General features: G+C 40.0%; 1 protein-coding gene across 1 annotated transcript; it reads left to right on the top strand.

The window, feature by feature from the left end:
* The first annotated feature begins 490 nt into the window (after positions 1–490).
* Positions 491–18,446, top strand: LOC112821842 (RNA guanine-N7 methyltransferase-activating subunit-like protein). Its single transcript, XM_073895984.1, is given in 2 exon segments — positions 491–559; positions 17,963–18,446. Coding segments are annotated over 2 exon segments (453 nt in total). The 3' UTR covers positions 18,347–18,446.
* The last annotated feature ends 1,305 nt before the right edge of the window (positions 18,447–19,751 follow it).

The raw sequence follows: 19,751 nt of genomic DNA, 5'->3' as shown, positions 1-19,751 counted from the left end.
GAAACCATAAAACTCATTTTTTTCTTCAAATTTTTATTTACATTCTAGTTAGTCAACACACAGTGCAATATTGGTTTCAGGAGAAGAATTCAGTGATTCATCACTTACATACAACGCCCAGTGCTCATCCTAACAAGTGCCCTCCTCATTACCCATCATACATCTAAGCCCATCCCCCACCCACCTCTGTCCATCAACCCTGTTTGTTCACTATCACTGAGTCTCTTATGGTTGAAGAGTTAAGATGGCAGAGGAGTAGGGGGACCCTAAGCTAGTCTCATCCATCAAACACAGCTAGATGGTTATCAAATCATTCTGAACACCCAAGAAATCAATCAGAGGTGAGAGAACAAAAACTGCAAGTCTACAAGTAGAAAAGTGACCACGTTTTGGAAGGTAGGAGGTACAGAAGTGGACTTTGGGGTGATATAGTGGATAAGGTGGCAGGGAGGAAGCCTGCTTACAGAGGCTACTGCAAACTATTATGAGCATGGAGTCCAAATCTGAACTTTTAGAAGTCCGCTATCACGGGGGATTTGCCTGGCTTAAAGGTACTCAAGTAGCGAAGTAGGGAGAATTCCCAGGTGTGAAGTATGGTCTGAGGATTCCCTAGGTCACAAGAAGAACAGGTGGTGCCAAAGTGCTGCACTGTTGCAATGCATAGGAGCTGGGACACCAGCTGAGAACAGTGAGCCTTGGTGCTGGCTTTCTGCTCTGGTATTGCCAAAAACTGCAATCGCTTTCTTGGGACAGGGCAGCAAAAGGCAAAAGTCTGGCGAGACCATCCCCCAAAGGAAGAGCGTGGGTCCACATCAAGGAAGTCCCTAAAATTTGGAGTTTTGAAACTGTCGCATGCCTGAGATAAAAAAGCTTGGATACAGCAGGGTAAACGAACACAGGGTTGTGACAGAAACCAGGGACACAAGAGTGATTGATCTTCTGTGAGGGGGCTCACTGAAGAGTGGGGGTGGAATTTCAGCTCCTGGGCTAGGGAGCAGGGCACCACCATATCCATCCCGCCCATCAGCACTGAGTCTTCAGAGAGCAAGACAGCACCACCTGGTGGAGGCCAGAGCCACTTACACAGGGCCCTGCCTCCCCTGTGCACTGGAGGCGCATTTCCATTAGGGCAAGTCCACCTAAGAATTTGTCCAATAGGCCCCTTCCCAGACCAGCAAATAACTTGCTCATACCAAGTCTAATAATCACAGAGTGCTGCAAAGCTACAGCTCTAGGGGAAATAGGACCTAGCTTCCTTTTTACTTTTATTCTTTATTTTTTTCATGTATTTTCTTATTTTTTTCAATTCTTAATTGTTAAAATTTTTATTTTTGGCGAGGATGTGGAGAAAGGGGAACCCTCTTACATTGCTGGTAGGAATGTACAACCATTCTGGAAAACAGTATGGAGGTTCCTCAAAAGTTAAAAATAGAGCTACCCTACGACCCAGGAATTGCACTACTAGGTATTTACCCAAAGGATACCAACAGTGATCTGAAGGGGTACATGCACTCCAATATTTATAGCAGCAATGTCCACAATAGCCAAACTATGGAAAGAGCCCAGACGTCCATCGACAGATGAATGGATTAAGAAGAGGTGGTATATATATATATATATACACACACACACACACACACACACACACACACACACACACACACAATGGAATATTACTCAGCCTTCAAAGAAATGAGATCTCGCCATTTACAATGACATGGACAGAACTAGAGGGTATTATGCTAAGCAGAATAAGTAAATCAGAGAAAGATAATTATCATATGATTTCACTCATATGTGGAATTTAAGAAACAAGATGGAGGATCATAGGTGAAGGGAGGGGAAAAGGAAAAGACAAAATCAGAGAGGGAGACAAACCATAAGAGACTCTTCACTATAAGAAACAAACTGAAGGTTATTGGAGGGGAGGTAGGTGGGAGGATGGGGTAAGAGTGTGATGGGCATTAAGGAGGGCACTTGATGGAATGAGCACTGGGTGTTATATGCAACTGATGAATCACTAAACTTTACATCTGAAACTAATAATACACTATATGTTAATTGAATTTAAATTTAAAAAGAAAAAATTATTTTTATACATATATTTTTATATACTTATTTTTTATTTCACCTCATTTTTTTTTTATTTTGGGATCTAGATCCTTTTAACAAGCAGACCAAAACATACCCAGGATCTAGTTTTTTGGGAGGGGAGTTGTTTTGTTTTGTTTCCTCTTTCTTCCTTTCTTCTCTGGACAAAATGATGAGATGGAGAAATTCACCCCAAAAGAAAGAACAGGAGATAGAACTCATAGCCAGGAATTTAATGCATACAGACAGAAGATGTCTGAACTAGAATTTCAAACAACGATTATAAGGATACTAGCTGGGCTTGAAAAAAGCATAGAAGACTCTAGAGAATCCTTTATTGCAGAGATAAAAGAACTAAAATACAGTCAGGTTGAAATTAAAAATGCTTTAACCGAGATGCAATCTCAAATGGAGGCCATAAAAATCAGGATGGACGAAGCAGAGGAGTGAATCAGTGATATAGAAGATAAAATTATGGAAAATAATGAAGCTGAAAACAAGAGGGAAAGAAAGGTAATGGACAACGAAGGTAGACTTAGGAAACTCAGTGACTTATTAAAACATAACAACATTCGTATCATAGGAGTCCCAGAAGATGGAGAGAAAAAAAGGGCAGAAGGTGTATCTGAATTATAGTTGAAAACTTCCCTAATCTGCAGAAGGACACAGACATCAAAATCCAAGAAGCACAGAGATCTCCCATTAAATTCTACAAAAGCTGACCATTACTAAGGCATATCATAGTCAAATTCACAAAATACATAGATGAGGAAAGAATCCTAAAGGCAGCAAGCAAAAAAAAAAGTCCTTAACCTATAAGGTAAGACAGATCAAGTTCACAGCAGATCTGTCCACAGAAACTGGACAGGCTAGAAAAAAAGTGGCAGGAAATATTTAACGTGCTGAATGGGAAAAAGATGCAGCCAAGAATTCTTTATCCAGCAAGGCTATTATTCATAATAGAAGAAGAGATAAAGGATTTCCAAAACAAAAACTAACGGAGTTCATGAGCACTAAACCAGCCTGGCAAGAAATTTTAAGGGGGACTCTGAGTGGAGGAAAAAAAAGACCCAAAGCAACAAAGACTAAAAAGGACCAGAGGACATCACCAGAAACACCAACTCTACAAGTAACACAATGGCACTAAATTCGTATCTCTCAATAATCATCCTGAGTGTAAATGGACTAAGTGCGCCAATCAAAAGACATAGGGTATCAGATGGATTAAAAAAAAAACAACCTAGATCCATCTATATGCTGCCTATAAGAGATTCATTTTAGATCTAAAGACAACTGCAGACTGAAAGTGAGGGGATAGAGAACCATCTATCATGCTAAGGGACATAAAAAAAAGCTAGAGTAGCCATACTTACATCAGAAAACTAGATTTCAAGATAAAGACTGTAACAAGAGATGAAGAAGGGCATTATATAATTAAAGTGTCTATCCATCAAGAAGATCTAACAATTATAAACATTTATGCCCCCAACTTGGGAGCACCCAAATATATAAATCAAATGATAATAAACATAAAGAAACTCATTGATAATAATGTAAGAATAGTAAGGAACTTTAACACCTCACTCACAGCAATGGACAGATCATCTAAGCAGAAAATCAACAAAGAAACGATGGCTTTGAATGACACACTGGACTTAACAGTTATATTCAGAATATTTCATCCTAAAGCAGAATACACATTCTTTTCAAGTTCACATGGACTATTCTCCAGAATAGATCACATACTGTGTAACAAATCAGCCCTCAACAAGTACAAAAAGATCAAGATCATACCGTGCATACTTTCAGACTACAATGTTATGAAACCTGAAGTCAACCACAAGAAAAAATTTGGAAAGACCACAAATACATGGAGGTTAAAGAACATACTGGGCGCCTGGGTGGCTCAGTTGGTTAAGCGACTGCCTTTGGCTCAGGTCATGATCCTGGAGTCCCGGGATCGAGTCCCACATCGGGCTCCCTGCTCAGCAGGCAGTCTGCTTCTCCCTCTGACTCTCCTCCCTCTCATGCTGTCTCTCATTCTCTCTCTCTCTCAAATAAATAAATAAAATCTTTAAAAAAAATTTTAGAAAAAGAACATACTACTAAAGAATGAATGGTTAACCAGGAAGACAAAGAAGAAATAAAAAATATATGGAAAAAAATAAAAATGAGAACACAACAGTCCAAAATCTTTGGGATATAGCAAAGGCAGTCCTCAGAGATAAGTATATAGCAATATAGTCCTACCTCAAGGAGCAAGAAAAGTCTCAAATATACAACCTAACCTTACACCTGAAGGAGCTAGAAAAGGAACAGCAAATAAAGCCTAAAGCCAGCAGAAAGGAAATAATAAAGATTAGAGCAGAAATAAACAATACAGAAACAAACAAAACACAGAACAGATTAACAAAACTAAGAGCTGATTCTTCAAGAATAAAATTGACAAACCCGTAGCCAGGCTTATCAAAAAGAAAAGAGAAAGGACTTGAATAGATAAGATCACAAATGAAAGAGATCACAACCAACAGCACAGAAATACAATTTTAAGATAACTATGGAAAAATTATATGCCTACAAACTGGGCAACCTGGAAGAAATGGACAAATTCCCAGAAACCAACAGACTACCAAAACTGAAACAGGAAGAGATAGAAAATTTGAACAGACCCATACCAGCAAAGAAATTGAATCAGTTATCAAGAATCTCCCAGCAAACAAAAGTCCTGGGACAGATGACTTCCCAGGGAATTTTACCAGACATTTAAAGACGAGTTAATACCTACTCCTCTCAAACTGTTCCAAAAAAGAACGAACGAATGAAAGGAAGGAAGAAAGAGAGAAAAGGAAAGAAATGGAAGTAAAACTTCCAAACTCATTCTATGAAGCCAGCATTACCTTGATTCCAAAACCAAAGACCCCACTAAAAAGAATTATAGGCCAATATCCCTGATGGATGCAAAAATTCTCAAAAAAATATTAGCAAATTGAATTCAAGAGTACACTAAAAGAACTATTCACCACAATCAAGCGGGATTTATTCCTGGGCTGCAGGGGTGATTCAATATTCACAAATCGATCAACATGACACATCACATTAATGAAATGAAGGATAAGAACCACATGATCCTGTCAATAGATGCAGAAAAAGCATTTCACAAAACACAGCATCCTTTCTTGATAAAAACCCTCAATAAAGCAGGGATAAATGGATCATATCTCAACATCATAAAGGCCATATATGAAAGACCCACAGCTAATATCATCTTCGATGGGGAAAAAAATGAGAGCTTTTCCCTTACAGTCAAGAACAAGACAAGGATGTCCACTTTCACCGTTACTATTTAACATAGTACTGGAAGTCTTAGTCTCAGTAATCAGACAACAAAAAGAAATAAAAGGCATCCAAAGTGGCAAGGAAGAAGTCAAACTTTGACTATCTGCAGATGACATGATACCCTATGTAGAGAACCCAAAAGACTTCACAAAAAAATCACTAGAACTAATAATGTATGAATTTGGCAAAGTTGTGGGATATAAAAATCAATGTGTAGAATCTGTTGCATTTCTATACACCAATAACAAAGCAGCAGGAAAAGAAATCAAGGAATCAATCTCATTTGCAATTGCACCTAAAACAATAAGATACCTAGGAATAAACCCAACTAAAGAGGTAAAAAATCTGTACTCTGAAAACTATAGAACACTTATAAAAGAAATTGAAGCAGACACAAAGAAATGGAAAAGCATCCCATGCTCACAGATTGGAAAAACAAACATTGCTTTGGGAAGTATAGACATTTTAACAATCTAGAATCCTTATCAAAATACCACAACATTTTTCACAGAGCTAGAACATACAATCCTAAAATCTGTATGGAACTATGAAAGACCCCAAATAGCCAAAGCAATTCTGAAAAAGTAAAACAAAACTGGAAGCATCATGATTCCAGATTTCAAGCTATATTACAAAGCTGTAGTCATCGAGACAATATGGTACTGGCACAAAAACAGACCAATGAACAGATAGGGAACCTAGAAATGAACTCACAACTATCTGGTCAACTAGTCTTCAACAAAGCAGGAAAGAATATCCAATAGAAAAAAAGCCAGTCTCTTCAACAAACAATGTTGGGAAAACTGGACAGCAACATGCAGAAGAATGAAACTGGCTTTCTTACACCGTACACGAAAATACATTCAAAAATGGATGAAATACCTAAACGCAGACAGGAAACCATCAAAATCCTAGCGAACACAGGCAGCAACTTCTTTGACCTTGGCTGGAGCAACTTCTTACTAGATACATCTCCAGAGGCAAGGGAAACAAAAGAAAAAAAATAAACTATTGGGACTTTATCAAGATAAAAAGCTTCTATACAGTAAAGGAAACCATCAACAAAACTAAAAGGCAGCCTACAGAATCGGAGAAGATATTTGCAAATGACATCTCATAAAGGGTTAGTATCCAAAATCTATAAAGAACTTATGAAACACCCAAAAAACAATTCAGTGAAGAAATGGGAAAGACATGCATAGACACTTTTCCAAAGAAAACATCCAGACATCTAACAGACACATGAAAGGATGATTAACATCACTTATCAGGGAAATACAAACCAAAACCACAATGATACACCACCTCACACTGGTCAGAACGGCTAAATTTTTAACGATTTTATTTGTTTGAGAGAGAGAGAGAGAGATCATGAGCAGGGGGGAGGGGAAGGGGGAGAAGTAGACTCCCCACTGAGCAGGGAGCCTGATGCAGGACTTGATCCCAGGACCCTGGAATCATGACCTGAGCCAAAGGCAGACGCTTAACTGACTGAGCCACCCAACTGACTGAGCCCCAGAATGGCTAAAATTAGCAGTACAAGAAACAACAGGTGTTGGCAAGGATGAGGAAAAAGGGGAACCCTCTTGTACTGTTGGTGGGAAAGCAAACTGGTACACCCACTCTGGAGAACAGTTTGGAGTTTCCTCAAAAAATTAAAAATAGACCTACCCTACAATCCAGCAATTGCACTACTAGGACTTTACCCAAAGGATACAAAAATACAGATTTGAAGGGGTCTATGCACCCCGGTGTTTATAGCATCATTATCAGTAATAGCCAAACTATGGAGAGAGCCCAAATGTCCATCGACTGATGAATGGATAAAGAAGATGTGGTGTATATATACAATGGACTATTACTCAACCATAAAAAGGAATGAAATCTTGCCATTTGCAATGATGTGGATGGAACTAGAGTGTATTATGCTAAGTGAAATAAGTCAAAGAAAGACAAATACCACAGGATTTCACTCATACATGGTATTTAAGAAAGAAAACAGAAGAACATATGGGAAGAGTGAAAAGAAAAAAAGGAGACAGGGAAACAAGCCATAAGAGACTCTTAACGACAGAGAACAAACAGGGTTGATGGAGGGAGATGGGTTGGGGATGGGCTAGAGGGGTATTAAGGAGGGCACCTGATGGGATGAGCACTGGGAGTTCTATGTAAGTGATGAAGCACTGAATTCTACTCCAGAAATCAATATTATACTGTATGTTAACTAAAATTAAAAAAAAAGAGTCTCTTATGTTTTGTTTCCCTCTTTTCCCCCTCCCATATGTTCATCTGATTCATTTCTTAAATTCCACATATGAGTGAGATCATAGAAACCATAAAACTCCTTAAAGAAAACACAGTGATCTTTTTGACATCAGCCTTAGCAACATTTTTCTAGATGGGTGGTCTCAGGCAAGGGAAACAAAAGTAAAAACAAACGATTGGGACTACACCAAAATTAAAAGCTTTTGAACAGTGAAGGAAACCATCAACAAAACAACCCACTGAATAGGAAAAAATACTTGCAAATGATATAAATGATAGGGGGTTAATATCCAAAATTCATATAGAACTTATACAACTCAACACCAAAAATACAAATAATCTAATTAAAAAATGGGCAGAGAACCGGAACATTTCTCCAAAGAAGACAACAGATGGCCAACAGACACATGAAAAGATGCTCAATACCACTCATCATCAGGAAAATGCAAATCAAAACTGCAATGAGATATCACTTCATACTTGTCAGAATGACTAGTATGATAAAGACAAGAAGTAAGTGTTAGCAAGAACGTGGAGAAAAGGGAACCCTCATGCACTGTTGGTAGGAATGTAAATTGGTGCAACCATGGCGGAAAACTACATGGAAGTTCCTCTAAAAATTAAAAATAGAAATACTATATGATTGGATAATTCCATTACTGGGTATTTATCCAAAAATAAATGAAAATACTAATTCAGAAAGATACATGCACCCCTAGGTTTACTGCATCATTATTTACAAACAGCCAAGATATGGAAGCAACCTGAGTCCACTGATAGATGAGTGGATAAAAAAGATATGGTGTATATACAAAACGGAATCATATTCAACCATAAAAAAAACAATGGAGATCTTCCCATTTGTCACAACATGGATGGGCTTAGAGGGTATTTTATGCTAAGTGAAGTCAGACAGAGAAAAACAAATACCGCATGACTTCGCTTATAAGTGGAATCTAAAAAACAAAACAAAAAATGCAACAGAATCATAAATACAGAGAGCTGGTGGTTGCCAGAAGGGAGGGAGGGTTTTGGGGAGATGGGCAAGATAGGAGAAGGAGATTAAGAAGTACTAACCTAGTTACATAGAAATAAGTCACAAATATGAAAACCACAGCATAAAATATAATCAATAATATTGCAATAAATAACATTATGTGGTGACAGGTGTCACTACACTTACAGGGGTGAGCACAGCTTAATAACCCACAGAATTCCCCATTCATGATGTCATATACCTGAAACAAAGATCATGTATTTTAACAATACTTTAATCAACAAAAGGTTTATTAGGTAGCTAATAAAGGTAGATAAAAGATCCAGGGTTTCTTTTTGAGGGGATAAAAAGCTCTTATCAATACTGACACCATAAATGTTAAAAGGATAAGAGACTAGTATGAACAACTTTATGCTCATTAATTTGACAATTTAAATGAAATAAGAGAAATTCCTTAAAAGACACAAACTACCAAAGTTTAATCAAGAAGAAATAGATAACCCAGGGGCACCTGGGTGGCTCAGTTGGTTAAGCGTCTGCCTTTGGCTCAGGTCATGATCCTGGGGTCCTGGGATCAAGGCCTGCATTGGACTCCCTGCTCAGTGGGGAGCCTGCTTCTCCCTCACCCGCTCCCCCCTGCTTGTGCTCTCTGTCAAATAAATAAAATCCTGAAAAAAAGAGTAAGAAGAAATAGATAACTTGAATAGTTTGTATCTATTATAGAAATTAGATTTGTAGTTTAAAACCTTCCAGCAATAAAAACTCCAGTCCGAGATGTCTTAGGCAAATTGTACCAAATGTTTAAGAAACCATAATGCCAACTCTACACAGACTTTTTTAGGATAGAAGAGGGAATATGTCCTAATTCATTTTAGAAGTTTAGCATCACTCAACACCAAAATCAGAAAAAGACATTACAGAAAAAGAACACCACTAACCAATATCCCTCAAGAATACAGATGTGAAAATTCTCAGGAAATTACTAGCAAATTGAGAATAAGAGCACATAAAAAGAATCATGGTCAACCGGGGTTTATCCCAAGAATGCAAAGCTGGTTCAGCATTTGAAAAATCAATCAATGGAATCCACTATATTGACAAATGTGAGTATACAGCAATACATCACATTTTCATGGCAAAAACAAGCACCATAAGCCAAGTGAAAAGAAATGATAAACTGGCAGAAAGTATGCGCAACACGTATCACAGATTATGGGGCAAAACCTCTGATTTATGTGAAGAAACTTTAAAAAACATTTTAGACCTCCAAAAATCCTGTAGAAAAAAATGGACAAAAGATATTTGAAAAGATAGTTCACAAATAGAGATATCCAAAGGCAGCTTATAAACATGATGTTCGAGGTCACTCCTAATTAGAGAAACGCAAATTCAAACCACAGGGAGATGTGTTTCTTGTTGTCACACTGCGGACTCAAAAGCTGGACAACACCCTTTGTCAGTGGGGCGGTGGGAACATAGGCACTTTCATATATTTTTGGGACACTCACTTAGATCTTAACATCTGATCACAGAATGACGTGTTCAGAACTGCCGAGTTCGTACACCAGTCAGAGCCTGCAGCAGGCCCTAAAAACGTTTTGTCCTATTCTGCCTCTGCCATTATGAGCAGAGGTTCTGAGGTAACTTTCTCAGTGGCAGAATGAAGTCATTTTCCTGTTGATTTTTAAAAATCCCCTCAATCAGCCAGCTTTTGTTGAATACATGCTCCCTCTCAGGTGCTGGTCAATAAACAGACGTCTCATCTACCTATAGACTGTTACAAGTGAAAGCATACTACAAATGTGGATTCTGTCTAGTCACTCTGTGACATCTGGGTGGCCCTGTGCCTTTCAAAACTGTTTCTGCTCCATTACCCACATACTTCTGATGCCAAACTCCACTGAACATGTTCATATTGTGACAGGTCTTCCAATCCTGCCCCTTTGCACTGTATCCATCTTTGCCAAAATGAAGGTTCATGCTAGAGGCCAGCAGGTCATGAAAGGCTGAATGGAAGCAATGCTGCCCAGAGCCCTGCTTCTCAAACTTTCAAGTGCCCAGGCATCAACTAGAGATCGCCTTAAGATGCAGATTCTAGTTCAAGGACGTCTTGGGAGAGTTCTGAGATTCTGCATTTCTACCAAGCTCCTAGGTGATGCTAATGCTGCTGGTCCATAGCTTGGGTTTTGCCAAGCAAGGGGCACGAGACAGATGTTTGGGTAGGCTCCCCAGGGTTGGTGGCACAGTTCAGTCTCCACCCTCTGCCCCCCCACATTCAATCACCAACCTCTTCTCCACTTCTTCTGCTCTAGTCTGGTCTCTAATTATCCCTCAGGTGGATTACTGCAAAAGTCTCCAGACATCTCTCTCAGCCTCTCCTGCATCTTTAATCCATCCTTAGAGGTTGCACAGAGATGATCTTCCTAAAACACAGACCTAGTCAGGTCCCATCCAGACTCAGCCCTTTTGATGACTGCCCTTTTCCTCACATTAATGTCTAAACTCCTTGACTGGGCCCATCAGGCCCCTCACAGGCTGCGTCCTGCCTGCCTCACCAGCATCTCCCTCTCGATGTCTCCGCACGTCAGGTCACCTGCAGTTCCTCCGTGGGCCTGTGCACATGGTATGCCCACTTCTCTGAAGGCAAACTCTTACCCTTAAAAATTCTGGTCCAATATCCACCCTCAGCAAAGTGAAGGGTTAATCACACCCTTCTCAGGACTATTTCTATACCTTACACAGGCTTTCTGAGACATCTTTGAAAGTGGTTTATTCACGTGCCATGCCTCTATGCACCAGAAGCCTCCCAAGGTCAGGGATCATGTCCTAGCCTTCATTATGTTCTTCGTGAACGCAGAATTTTTTTTTTTAAAGATTTTATTTGTCAGAGAGAGAGAGATAGAGAGACCACAAGCAGGGGGAGTGGCCAGCACAGGGAGAAGGAGAAGCAGGCTCTCCGCCGAGCAAGGAGCCTGATGCAGGACTCCATCCCAGGGCTCAGGAATCATGACTTGAGCCGAAGTCAGACACTTAACTGACTGAGCCACCCAGGCATCCCAAGCACAGAGTTCTGAGTGGACCCACAGATCCACAATGTGGCACCTGTCTTCAAAGTCATCAGAAATAGACAGCAAAAGACTCATTCAGGACGCCTGGCTCTTGGTCCCAAATCTGCTGATGCTCAGCAACTTCATGCACAATATAAATGAGAACACTTTGAAAACTAGCAAGTGCTGCAATAATTTGACCAATAAAAAAAAAGCCTCCTTCCGCCAGATGCTTCCAGTCTGCCATGTACTTTCCACTCTCCTAATCTTCACAACAGTGAGGTAGGAGTGGAGCCCCACCGTGCAGAGATGCACACCACAGCTAAGAGAAGTTAAGACTCTTACGTAAGGTGATACCCCTGGGATCCTTGTTGGCCCTGAATTTAGGCATTTTCTAGTAAGGTCTCATGTAAGGTATTCTCATTGCCTGAAAGTATAGTGCATTGTTTAATAACCCAGCCTCATAATAAATAACATTTTTATTGCCCTATATATGGCTCTTAAAAATGCTAAATGTTAAACTTGACCTGTGTTCGTTTCTCACTCCCTCTTGAAAAAAGGTTCATACCTGCTTAGCATGGAGCAGAGGCTGGATGTTTATTAAATGTATCCACTGAGAACACGGTCTTCTAACTGTAAAACAGGAACAATGACAGTACCAATTCCATAGGGTTGTTGTAAGGACTGAGTAACGTAAAATGCTTAGAAAAAGGACTAGCAGGGGCGCCTGGGTGGCTCAGTTGGTTGGGTGTCTGCCTTTGGCTCAGGTTGTGATCCTGGGGTCCCGGGATCAAGTCCCACACCAGGCTCCTTGTTTGGTGGGGAGTCTGCTTCTCCCCGCCGTCTGTCCCTCCCCCTCAACTCATGCTCACTCTAATAAAGAAAATTAAAAAAGAAAAGAAAAAGGACTAGCAGAGTAAGTACTGAGTATTTGCTATAAATCAGGGTTTTTGTTTTTTAGGTGAGCCCCATGTTAAATAGCCATTTTTGTAGTCAAATTTTGATAAATATCAACAATTTCATATGGTTCAACCTACACCTTTAATAGAAAGTCACAGGAAAAAAAGAAATTGGTTGACATATGTTTACTTAGGGTTCCTGGCTTTCAATATAACATTTATACTTCAGCATTGCCATGTTTTAGTGTATTAACTTCTGTTCTCTCAAAAAATATTCTTCAAAATAGTTTATTGAAATTTCCCTCAAGTGGTGGTCTGACATAACCAAGAGTAGGTTGGCATAGGTATTCTCTTATGCATTACGTTCCAAAGGATTCCAAGTCATTTACTCTGTCCCTGCATTTGACAATATTTCTATATTTAAGAATGTTCCAAAATGTCAGAGCTGTGACAATATAAAAATATCACAGAATATCATCTTTTGTTATATATGTACATATTCCATAACTTACACTGATTTCTGCAGAGACGTATTCCTAAAAGGTTGTATTTAAGTTAAACCATTAAAATTCAAATGAAATGACAAAGTTAAATGAATTCAACTAAGAACTGACCACTTAAAGGATATTTGTGACAAACCCTGCATGCATACATACCCACTCAACTTATGAAGTTTTTTTTTTAAAGGTTTTATTTATTTATTTGACAGAGACACAGCAAGAAAGGGAACACAAGCCGGGGGAGTGGGAGAGGGAGAAGCAGGCTTCCTACGGTGCACGGAGCCTGATGCGGGGCTTGATCCCAGGACCCTGGGACCATGACCTGAGCTGAAGGCAGATGCTTAATGACTGAGCCACCCAGGCACCCTGAAGATTAAGTTTTCTTATCAGCATTTGACTTTTAAAAAATATTTTTAAGCTTTCCCTCTAAGATCAGGAAGAAGGGAAGGATGCACATTTTCACCACTTCCATTCAATACAGTACTTCTAGCTAGAGCAATTAAACAAGAAATAAATGTTGTCCAAATTTGGAAGAAGTAAAATTACTTGTTTGCAGATGTTAGGATCTTAAGCGTAGAAAGCAATAAATATTCCACAAAGTGTTAGGATAAATAAATTCAACAAAGTAATAGCATATAAAATTAACACACAAAAATCAGGTTTGCTTCCATATATTTACAATGAATAATCAGAAAAGAAAATGAGAAAACAACTACATTTACGATAACATCAAAAAGAATAAAATACTTAGAAATGAACTTAATGGGAGAGATGAAAGACGTGCAGGATGAAATCTACAAAAGGCTGAAAAAAATTAAAAAAGACATATATAAATGGAATTACATCCCATGTTCATGGACTGGAAGACTTAATATTGTTAAAATGTCATATTACCCAAAGCAATCTACTAAATTTACCTAGTGTAATCCCTATCAAAATCCCAATGACATTTTTTTTTTTTGCAGAAATAGAAAAACTCATCCTAAAATTCACATGAAATCTCGAGGGACCCTGAGTAGTCAAAACGATTTTGAAAAAGAAGAACAAAACTGGAGGACTTGCATTTCCTGATTTCGAAACCTACTACATGACAAAACTAAGAGTCTTCTGAAAAGGTAAATAGGCCTTTAACTAGACTGAGGAAAAGAGAAGACCCAAATCAACAAAATTATAAATAAAAAAGGAGACATTACAACTGATACTACAGATACATAAAGGATCCTAAGAGGCTACTATGCACTTTCAACTAGACACCAACAAACTGGACAACCTAGGAATCTTGGAAAAATTCTTAGAAACATTCAACCAAGACTGAATCAGGAAGAAACAGAAAATCTGAATAGACCAAGCCCTAAAAAGAAGATTGGATCAATAATAAAAATTCTCCCAATGAAGAAAAGCCCAGGACCAGATGGTTTCACAGGTGAATTTTACCAAACATTTAAATAAGAATTATTACCAATCCTTCTCAAACTCTTCCAAAAAATAGAAGAGGAGGTCCAGTTCAAGATGGTGACAAAGAAATAGACATTTCAAGTAGATTATCATATGAATTAAGTCATATAAGAAAACAGATCAATACGTAGTAGAATATACTAGAAAATGTAAGAGTGATTAAAATATCAGGGGCACCTGGATGGCCCAGTTGTTAAGTATCCGACCCTTGGTTTTGGCTCAGGTTGTGATCTTGGGGTCCTGAGATTGAGCCCTGTGTTGGGCTCTGCACTCAGCATGGAATCTGCTTGGGACTCTCACTCCCTCTGCATCTCTCCACTGCGTGCCCACTCTTTCTCCCTCTCTCTTAAATAAATAAATGTTTCCAAAAAAATTCAGTAGGGGTGCCTGGGTGGCTCAGTCATTAAGCGTCTGCCTTTGGCTCAGGTCATGATCCCAGGGTTCTGGGATCAAGCCCCACATCGGGCTCCCTGCTCAGTGGGGAGCCTGCTTCTCCCTCTCCCTCTGCCTGCCGCTCTCCCTGCTTGTGCTATCAAATAAATAAAATCTTAAAAAAATAATTCATTAATCAGCGATGTAACATTCCATTAGCAAGAAAAAAAAGTTATGTAGGAAAATCCTGAACTCCCCTCTTCCCATGGACACAATCTACTTGAAATAAGTTCCTATGGGGGGGAAAAACCCACAAACCCCTAATAACCAGAGGAAGGACTTTTCATATTGGTCAAGTGAGAAGGAAATCACACAGAAGCAGGTAGGAAAGGCTGAGACACAATCTCACCATATATCCTTGCTGGTGGTGCAGCAACCCACACTCAGGAGGGAACTCAAAACCCCCAGATTCTCCCTAAGAGCTGAAGGGTTCATACCCCCACATGTGGCACCTCAATGTTTAAGACCTGAACTTGAGAGACCAGCACCCAAAACGTCTAGTTTTGAAAACCAATGGACTTAAGCCCGTAAGCATGGTGGAGCTGTGGCAAACTGAGAAGCAGCTCTTCAGCGGCTTGCATGGAGACTCCCTTGCCCCAGAGCAGAGTTTTAAAAGCACCCCTACTTTATGTGAAGCAGGCTCATTTAATAATTTTAAAGCACTGGACTGAGGGGTAGGGGCCTGCTGGGATACTCTCCAAAAACAGGCTGGTCAGTGCCATTTTCACGCTCTACCTCTACCTTGCTAGAGCAGGACAGTAAGTGCCTTTTTTGTTTTCTTTTCTCTCTTTTTGCCCTGCTCCCACCACCCCTGATGCCATCTTGACACTTACCCTGCCTTGTTCCAGCTGGCAGACACCATGTCCACACTCCTCCTCCATGGCACTCTAGAATGACAGGGGCTCCAGAGGGGGACCTCCTTCCTACATGCATCAGGTGCCCTGCCTTTACATCTGGTCATCTGGTTTTTGCAGATGCTACCCAGGGAATGCCCCTTGACTGTCTGGTTCTGGAGGCAGGGGGTGGGGGTGGGGGGTCCATGGGTGTCCCCTGGGATTGTTAACAACCAGAGAAATAATCAATTGTCAGACTACTACTCCCAGGGCATTGCATTAACAGCACATGAAAACAGCCCTAGTCCAGCTGTGCAAGAGGTCTATTTGCTTGTCCTGGAGCTTCAGCCTGAGGGGCAGGCTCCAGATCTGGCACACATCTACAGGTCTCCTGAGGGGCTCTCAGGGAATGTAGGCTGGGGAGGCCATCTTTGGGTTCTCCCTCTGCCTCACCACAGCTTGCCAGTATCTCCCACAAAGAAGCTTACACACGTGCCTGGAGCCCCAATTTTCACAACTACCACCCGGGGGACACCTCCAGACTGCTCACCTCTGGTGGCCATTAGGGCTTACACTTGGGACCCCACAGGACTGTACAGACCTATCCACATAGTTTAAAAACTGCTGCCTTGAGGGTGTGGCTTCCAATCAGCCTGAATCTAGGTGCTGACACTAACAAGTCTTGGCACACCCTCAAATACTGGGAACTATTAAAAATGAAATAAGCTGCTTGGACCATCACAAAAGCTTGAGAGGCAACCAAGAGGTAGGGCAGGGGTGAACAACAAATTTCATCTCCTACAAGAAGCCACTCCTCAAGACTGAGAGGGCTGGCTGTTTCATCTAATGCTAGAAGCCAACACAGAGAGCCAAGCAAAATGAGAAACAGAGTAATATGTTTCAAATGAATAAACAAAATTAAAACCTCAGGAAAAAACCATAAAATGGAGATAATAAATTTACCTGATGAAGAGTTCAAAGCAACGGTTGCAAAGATGCTCACTGAACATGCGAGAAGAATGGAAGACAATAGAGAGAACTTGAACAAAGAGACAAAAAATATGGGAAAGTACCAAACAGAAGTCACAGAGCTGATGAATACACTATAGAAATTTCCTGACTTACAATGGTTCATCTTTTGCTTTCTTGACTTTGCAATGATATGAAAGTGGTATGTACGTGATAGAAACCATAATTCAAATTCTGAATTTTGATCTTTTCCCAAGCTAGTGTATGCAGTACAATACTCTCTTGTGATGCTAGGTAGGAGCAGCAAGCCACAGCTCCCAATCAGCCACACAGTCACAAAGGTAAACAATGGATACACTTACAACCACTCTGTACCCCTAAAAACCATTGTTTTTTCACTTCCAGTATGGTAATAATGACATGAGATATTCAACACTTTATTATAAAATATGCTGTTAGATGATCGATCATATTGCCCAACTGCAAGCTAATGTAAGTGTTCTGAGCACATTTAAGGTAGGTTAGGCTAAGCTATGATGTTTGGTAGGTTAGGTGTGTTAAATACATTTTTCAACTTATAATATATTCAACTTGCAATGGGCTTATCCAGATGTAACCATCTGCAGGACAGTTCAATAGCAGAACAGATGAAGGAGAAGAAAGGATCAGTTAACTTGAAGACTGGGCAGAGGAACTCACTGAATCAGAGCCTCTAAAAGAAAAAAAATTTAGGGGCGCCTGGCTGGCTCAGATGGTTAAGCATCTGCCTTCAGCTCAGGTCATGATCCTAGGGTCCTGGGAACGAGCCCCACATTGGGCTCCCTGCTCAGCGAGGAATCTGCTTCTCCCTCTTCCTCTGCCTCTCCCCACTGCTCCTGCTCTCTCTCACTCTATCTCTGTCTCAAATGAATAAATTAAAAAAAAATTAAAAATGAAGACAGCCTGAGACTTATGGGACATCAAAAGGACCAATATTTGCAGTATAGGTGACCCCGAAGGAGAAGAAAGAGGGGCAGAAAACTCATTTTAAAAAAAATAATTGCTGAGGGCTCCATTACCTTGGAGAGCTAAGTAGTGGGAGATCCTTTGGCCGCGGTGTGGGCCAGAGACTGAAAAACATAAACATTAAACATTGCAGCTGCCTCAGACTGCTGGGAATTTCAGGATAACAGACACTTCTGAAGCTGTTGCCAATTTTGAAGAGATGTTTGCCAGTAGATTCACAGAAGATGACAAGGAGTACCAGGAATACCTGAAATGCCCTCCTGAGTCCCCTCCAATCGTTGAGGAATGGAATAGCAGAGCTGGTGGGAACCAGAGAAATAGAGGCAATCGGTTGCAAGATAACAGACAGTTTAGAGGTAGGGATAGCAGACAGGGGTGGCCAAGTGACAACTGATCCAATCAGTGGCATGGATGATCCTGGGGTAACAATTATCTGCAGCACAGACAAGAACCTTACTACCCCCATCAATATGGACCCTATGGTTACAACCAACGGCCTCCCTATGGTTACTACTGATGGAAACGTCAGCAGCTTTTAGTAAAACCATTTCCTCTGTTAACATGACAAAAGTTTGTGTGTATCTTCTATTGGTCATAGTTTTACATCTGAATTCAGAGAGTGGATTATTAATTTTTTGGAAAATGAGCTCTTACTAGAGATGTGATGGTTCAGTGTGCCCTAAAAACGTTGTGCATTATATGGCCTGACTTCTACCTCAGATTCTTCTTTGTTTCATGACTTAATAGTGCTTTGAACTTGGCGTCTGTTTTCCTTGTTTGACCTACATGGGGTTCTGTCTTTGTTTTACACAGAAATAAATATTTTGCAGGAGAAAAAAAAATAATTGCTGAAAATATCCCTAACTTCAGGAAGGAAACAGACATTCAGATCCAGGAAACCAAAAAAGTTCCAAATAAGACAAATCCAAAGAGACCCACAAGACACATTATAATGGAAATGTCAAAAGTTAAAAACAAAGAAAGAATACTGAAAGCACCAAGAAGAAGAAAAAAAATTGTTGCATACAGAGGAATCCCAACGAGACTATATGCAGATTTTTCAGCAGAAGCTTTGCAGGCTAGAAGGGAGTGGCATGATACATTCAAAGTGCTAAAAGACACCTGGCTGGGGACCAAACACTACCCACAACAGGCAAAGAGAGCCTGTGCAAACAAATGAACTGAAGGGAGAAGAGGCCAGGACTCAAGAGCAGAGCATAGGCAGCACACATAGGAGACACTCCCTGAAGCACCAGCTGCTGTGGACAGGGGACACTGCACTGCAGGGCCCTACGGGACCTCTTCTCCATAAGGCCGTTACCTTCAAGAACAAGAGATATTAAAGGGGACCCTTTGAGTGGAAAGATCATCAGAGTATGAAAAGTATGGAACACCAAAGCAGTAAAAATAATTATTTCTGTAAAAAGTCAGTCAAGGATTCACAAAATAAAAGGATGTAAAATATGACAACATGTCGGTGGGGTGGGAAGAGGAGAAAAGAATGGGCTTGAATTTAAATGACCATTAACTTAATATAGATTGCTATATGCAGAAGACATTATATACGAATCTAATGGTAACCACAAATCAAAAACCACTGATATGCAAAGAATAAAGAGAAGGAATCCACATGTATCACTAAAGAAAACCAGCAACCATGAAAGAAAGAGAATAAAAGATCAGAGAACTACAAAAACAACCACAAAACAAGTAACAAAGTGACAATAAATATAAATCAATAGTTACGTCAAATGTAAATGGATTAAATGCTCCAATCAAAAGACATAGGGTGACAGAGTAGATTGAAAAAAAAAAATACAACCCATCTATATGCTGCCTACAAGAGACTCATTTAAGACCCAAAGACACCCTCAGACTGAATGTGAGGGGATGGGAAAACATTTATCATGCAGATGGATGTC

This window comes from Callorhinus ursinus, unplaced genomic scaffold (assembly GCF_003265705.2).
Source record: "Callorhinus ursinus isolate GAN/ISIS: 27379988/994484 unplaced genomic scaffold, GSC_fseal_2.0 scaffold8, whole genome shotgun sequence".
Lineage (NCBI taxonomy): Eukaryota > Metazoa > Chordata > Mammalia > Carnivora > Otariidae > Callorhinus > Callorhinus ursinus.
Note: the sequence above shows the minus strand (reverse complement) of the source record. Positions and strands in the feature narration are given on the sequence as shown.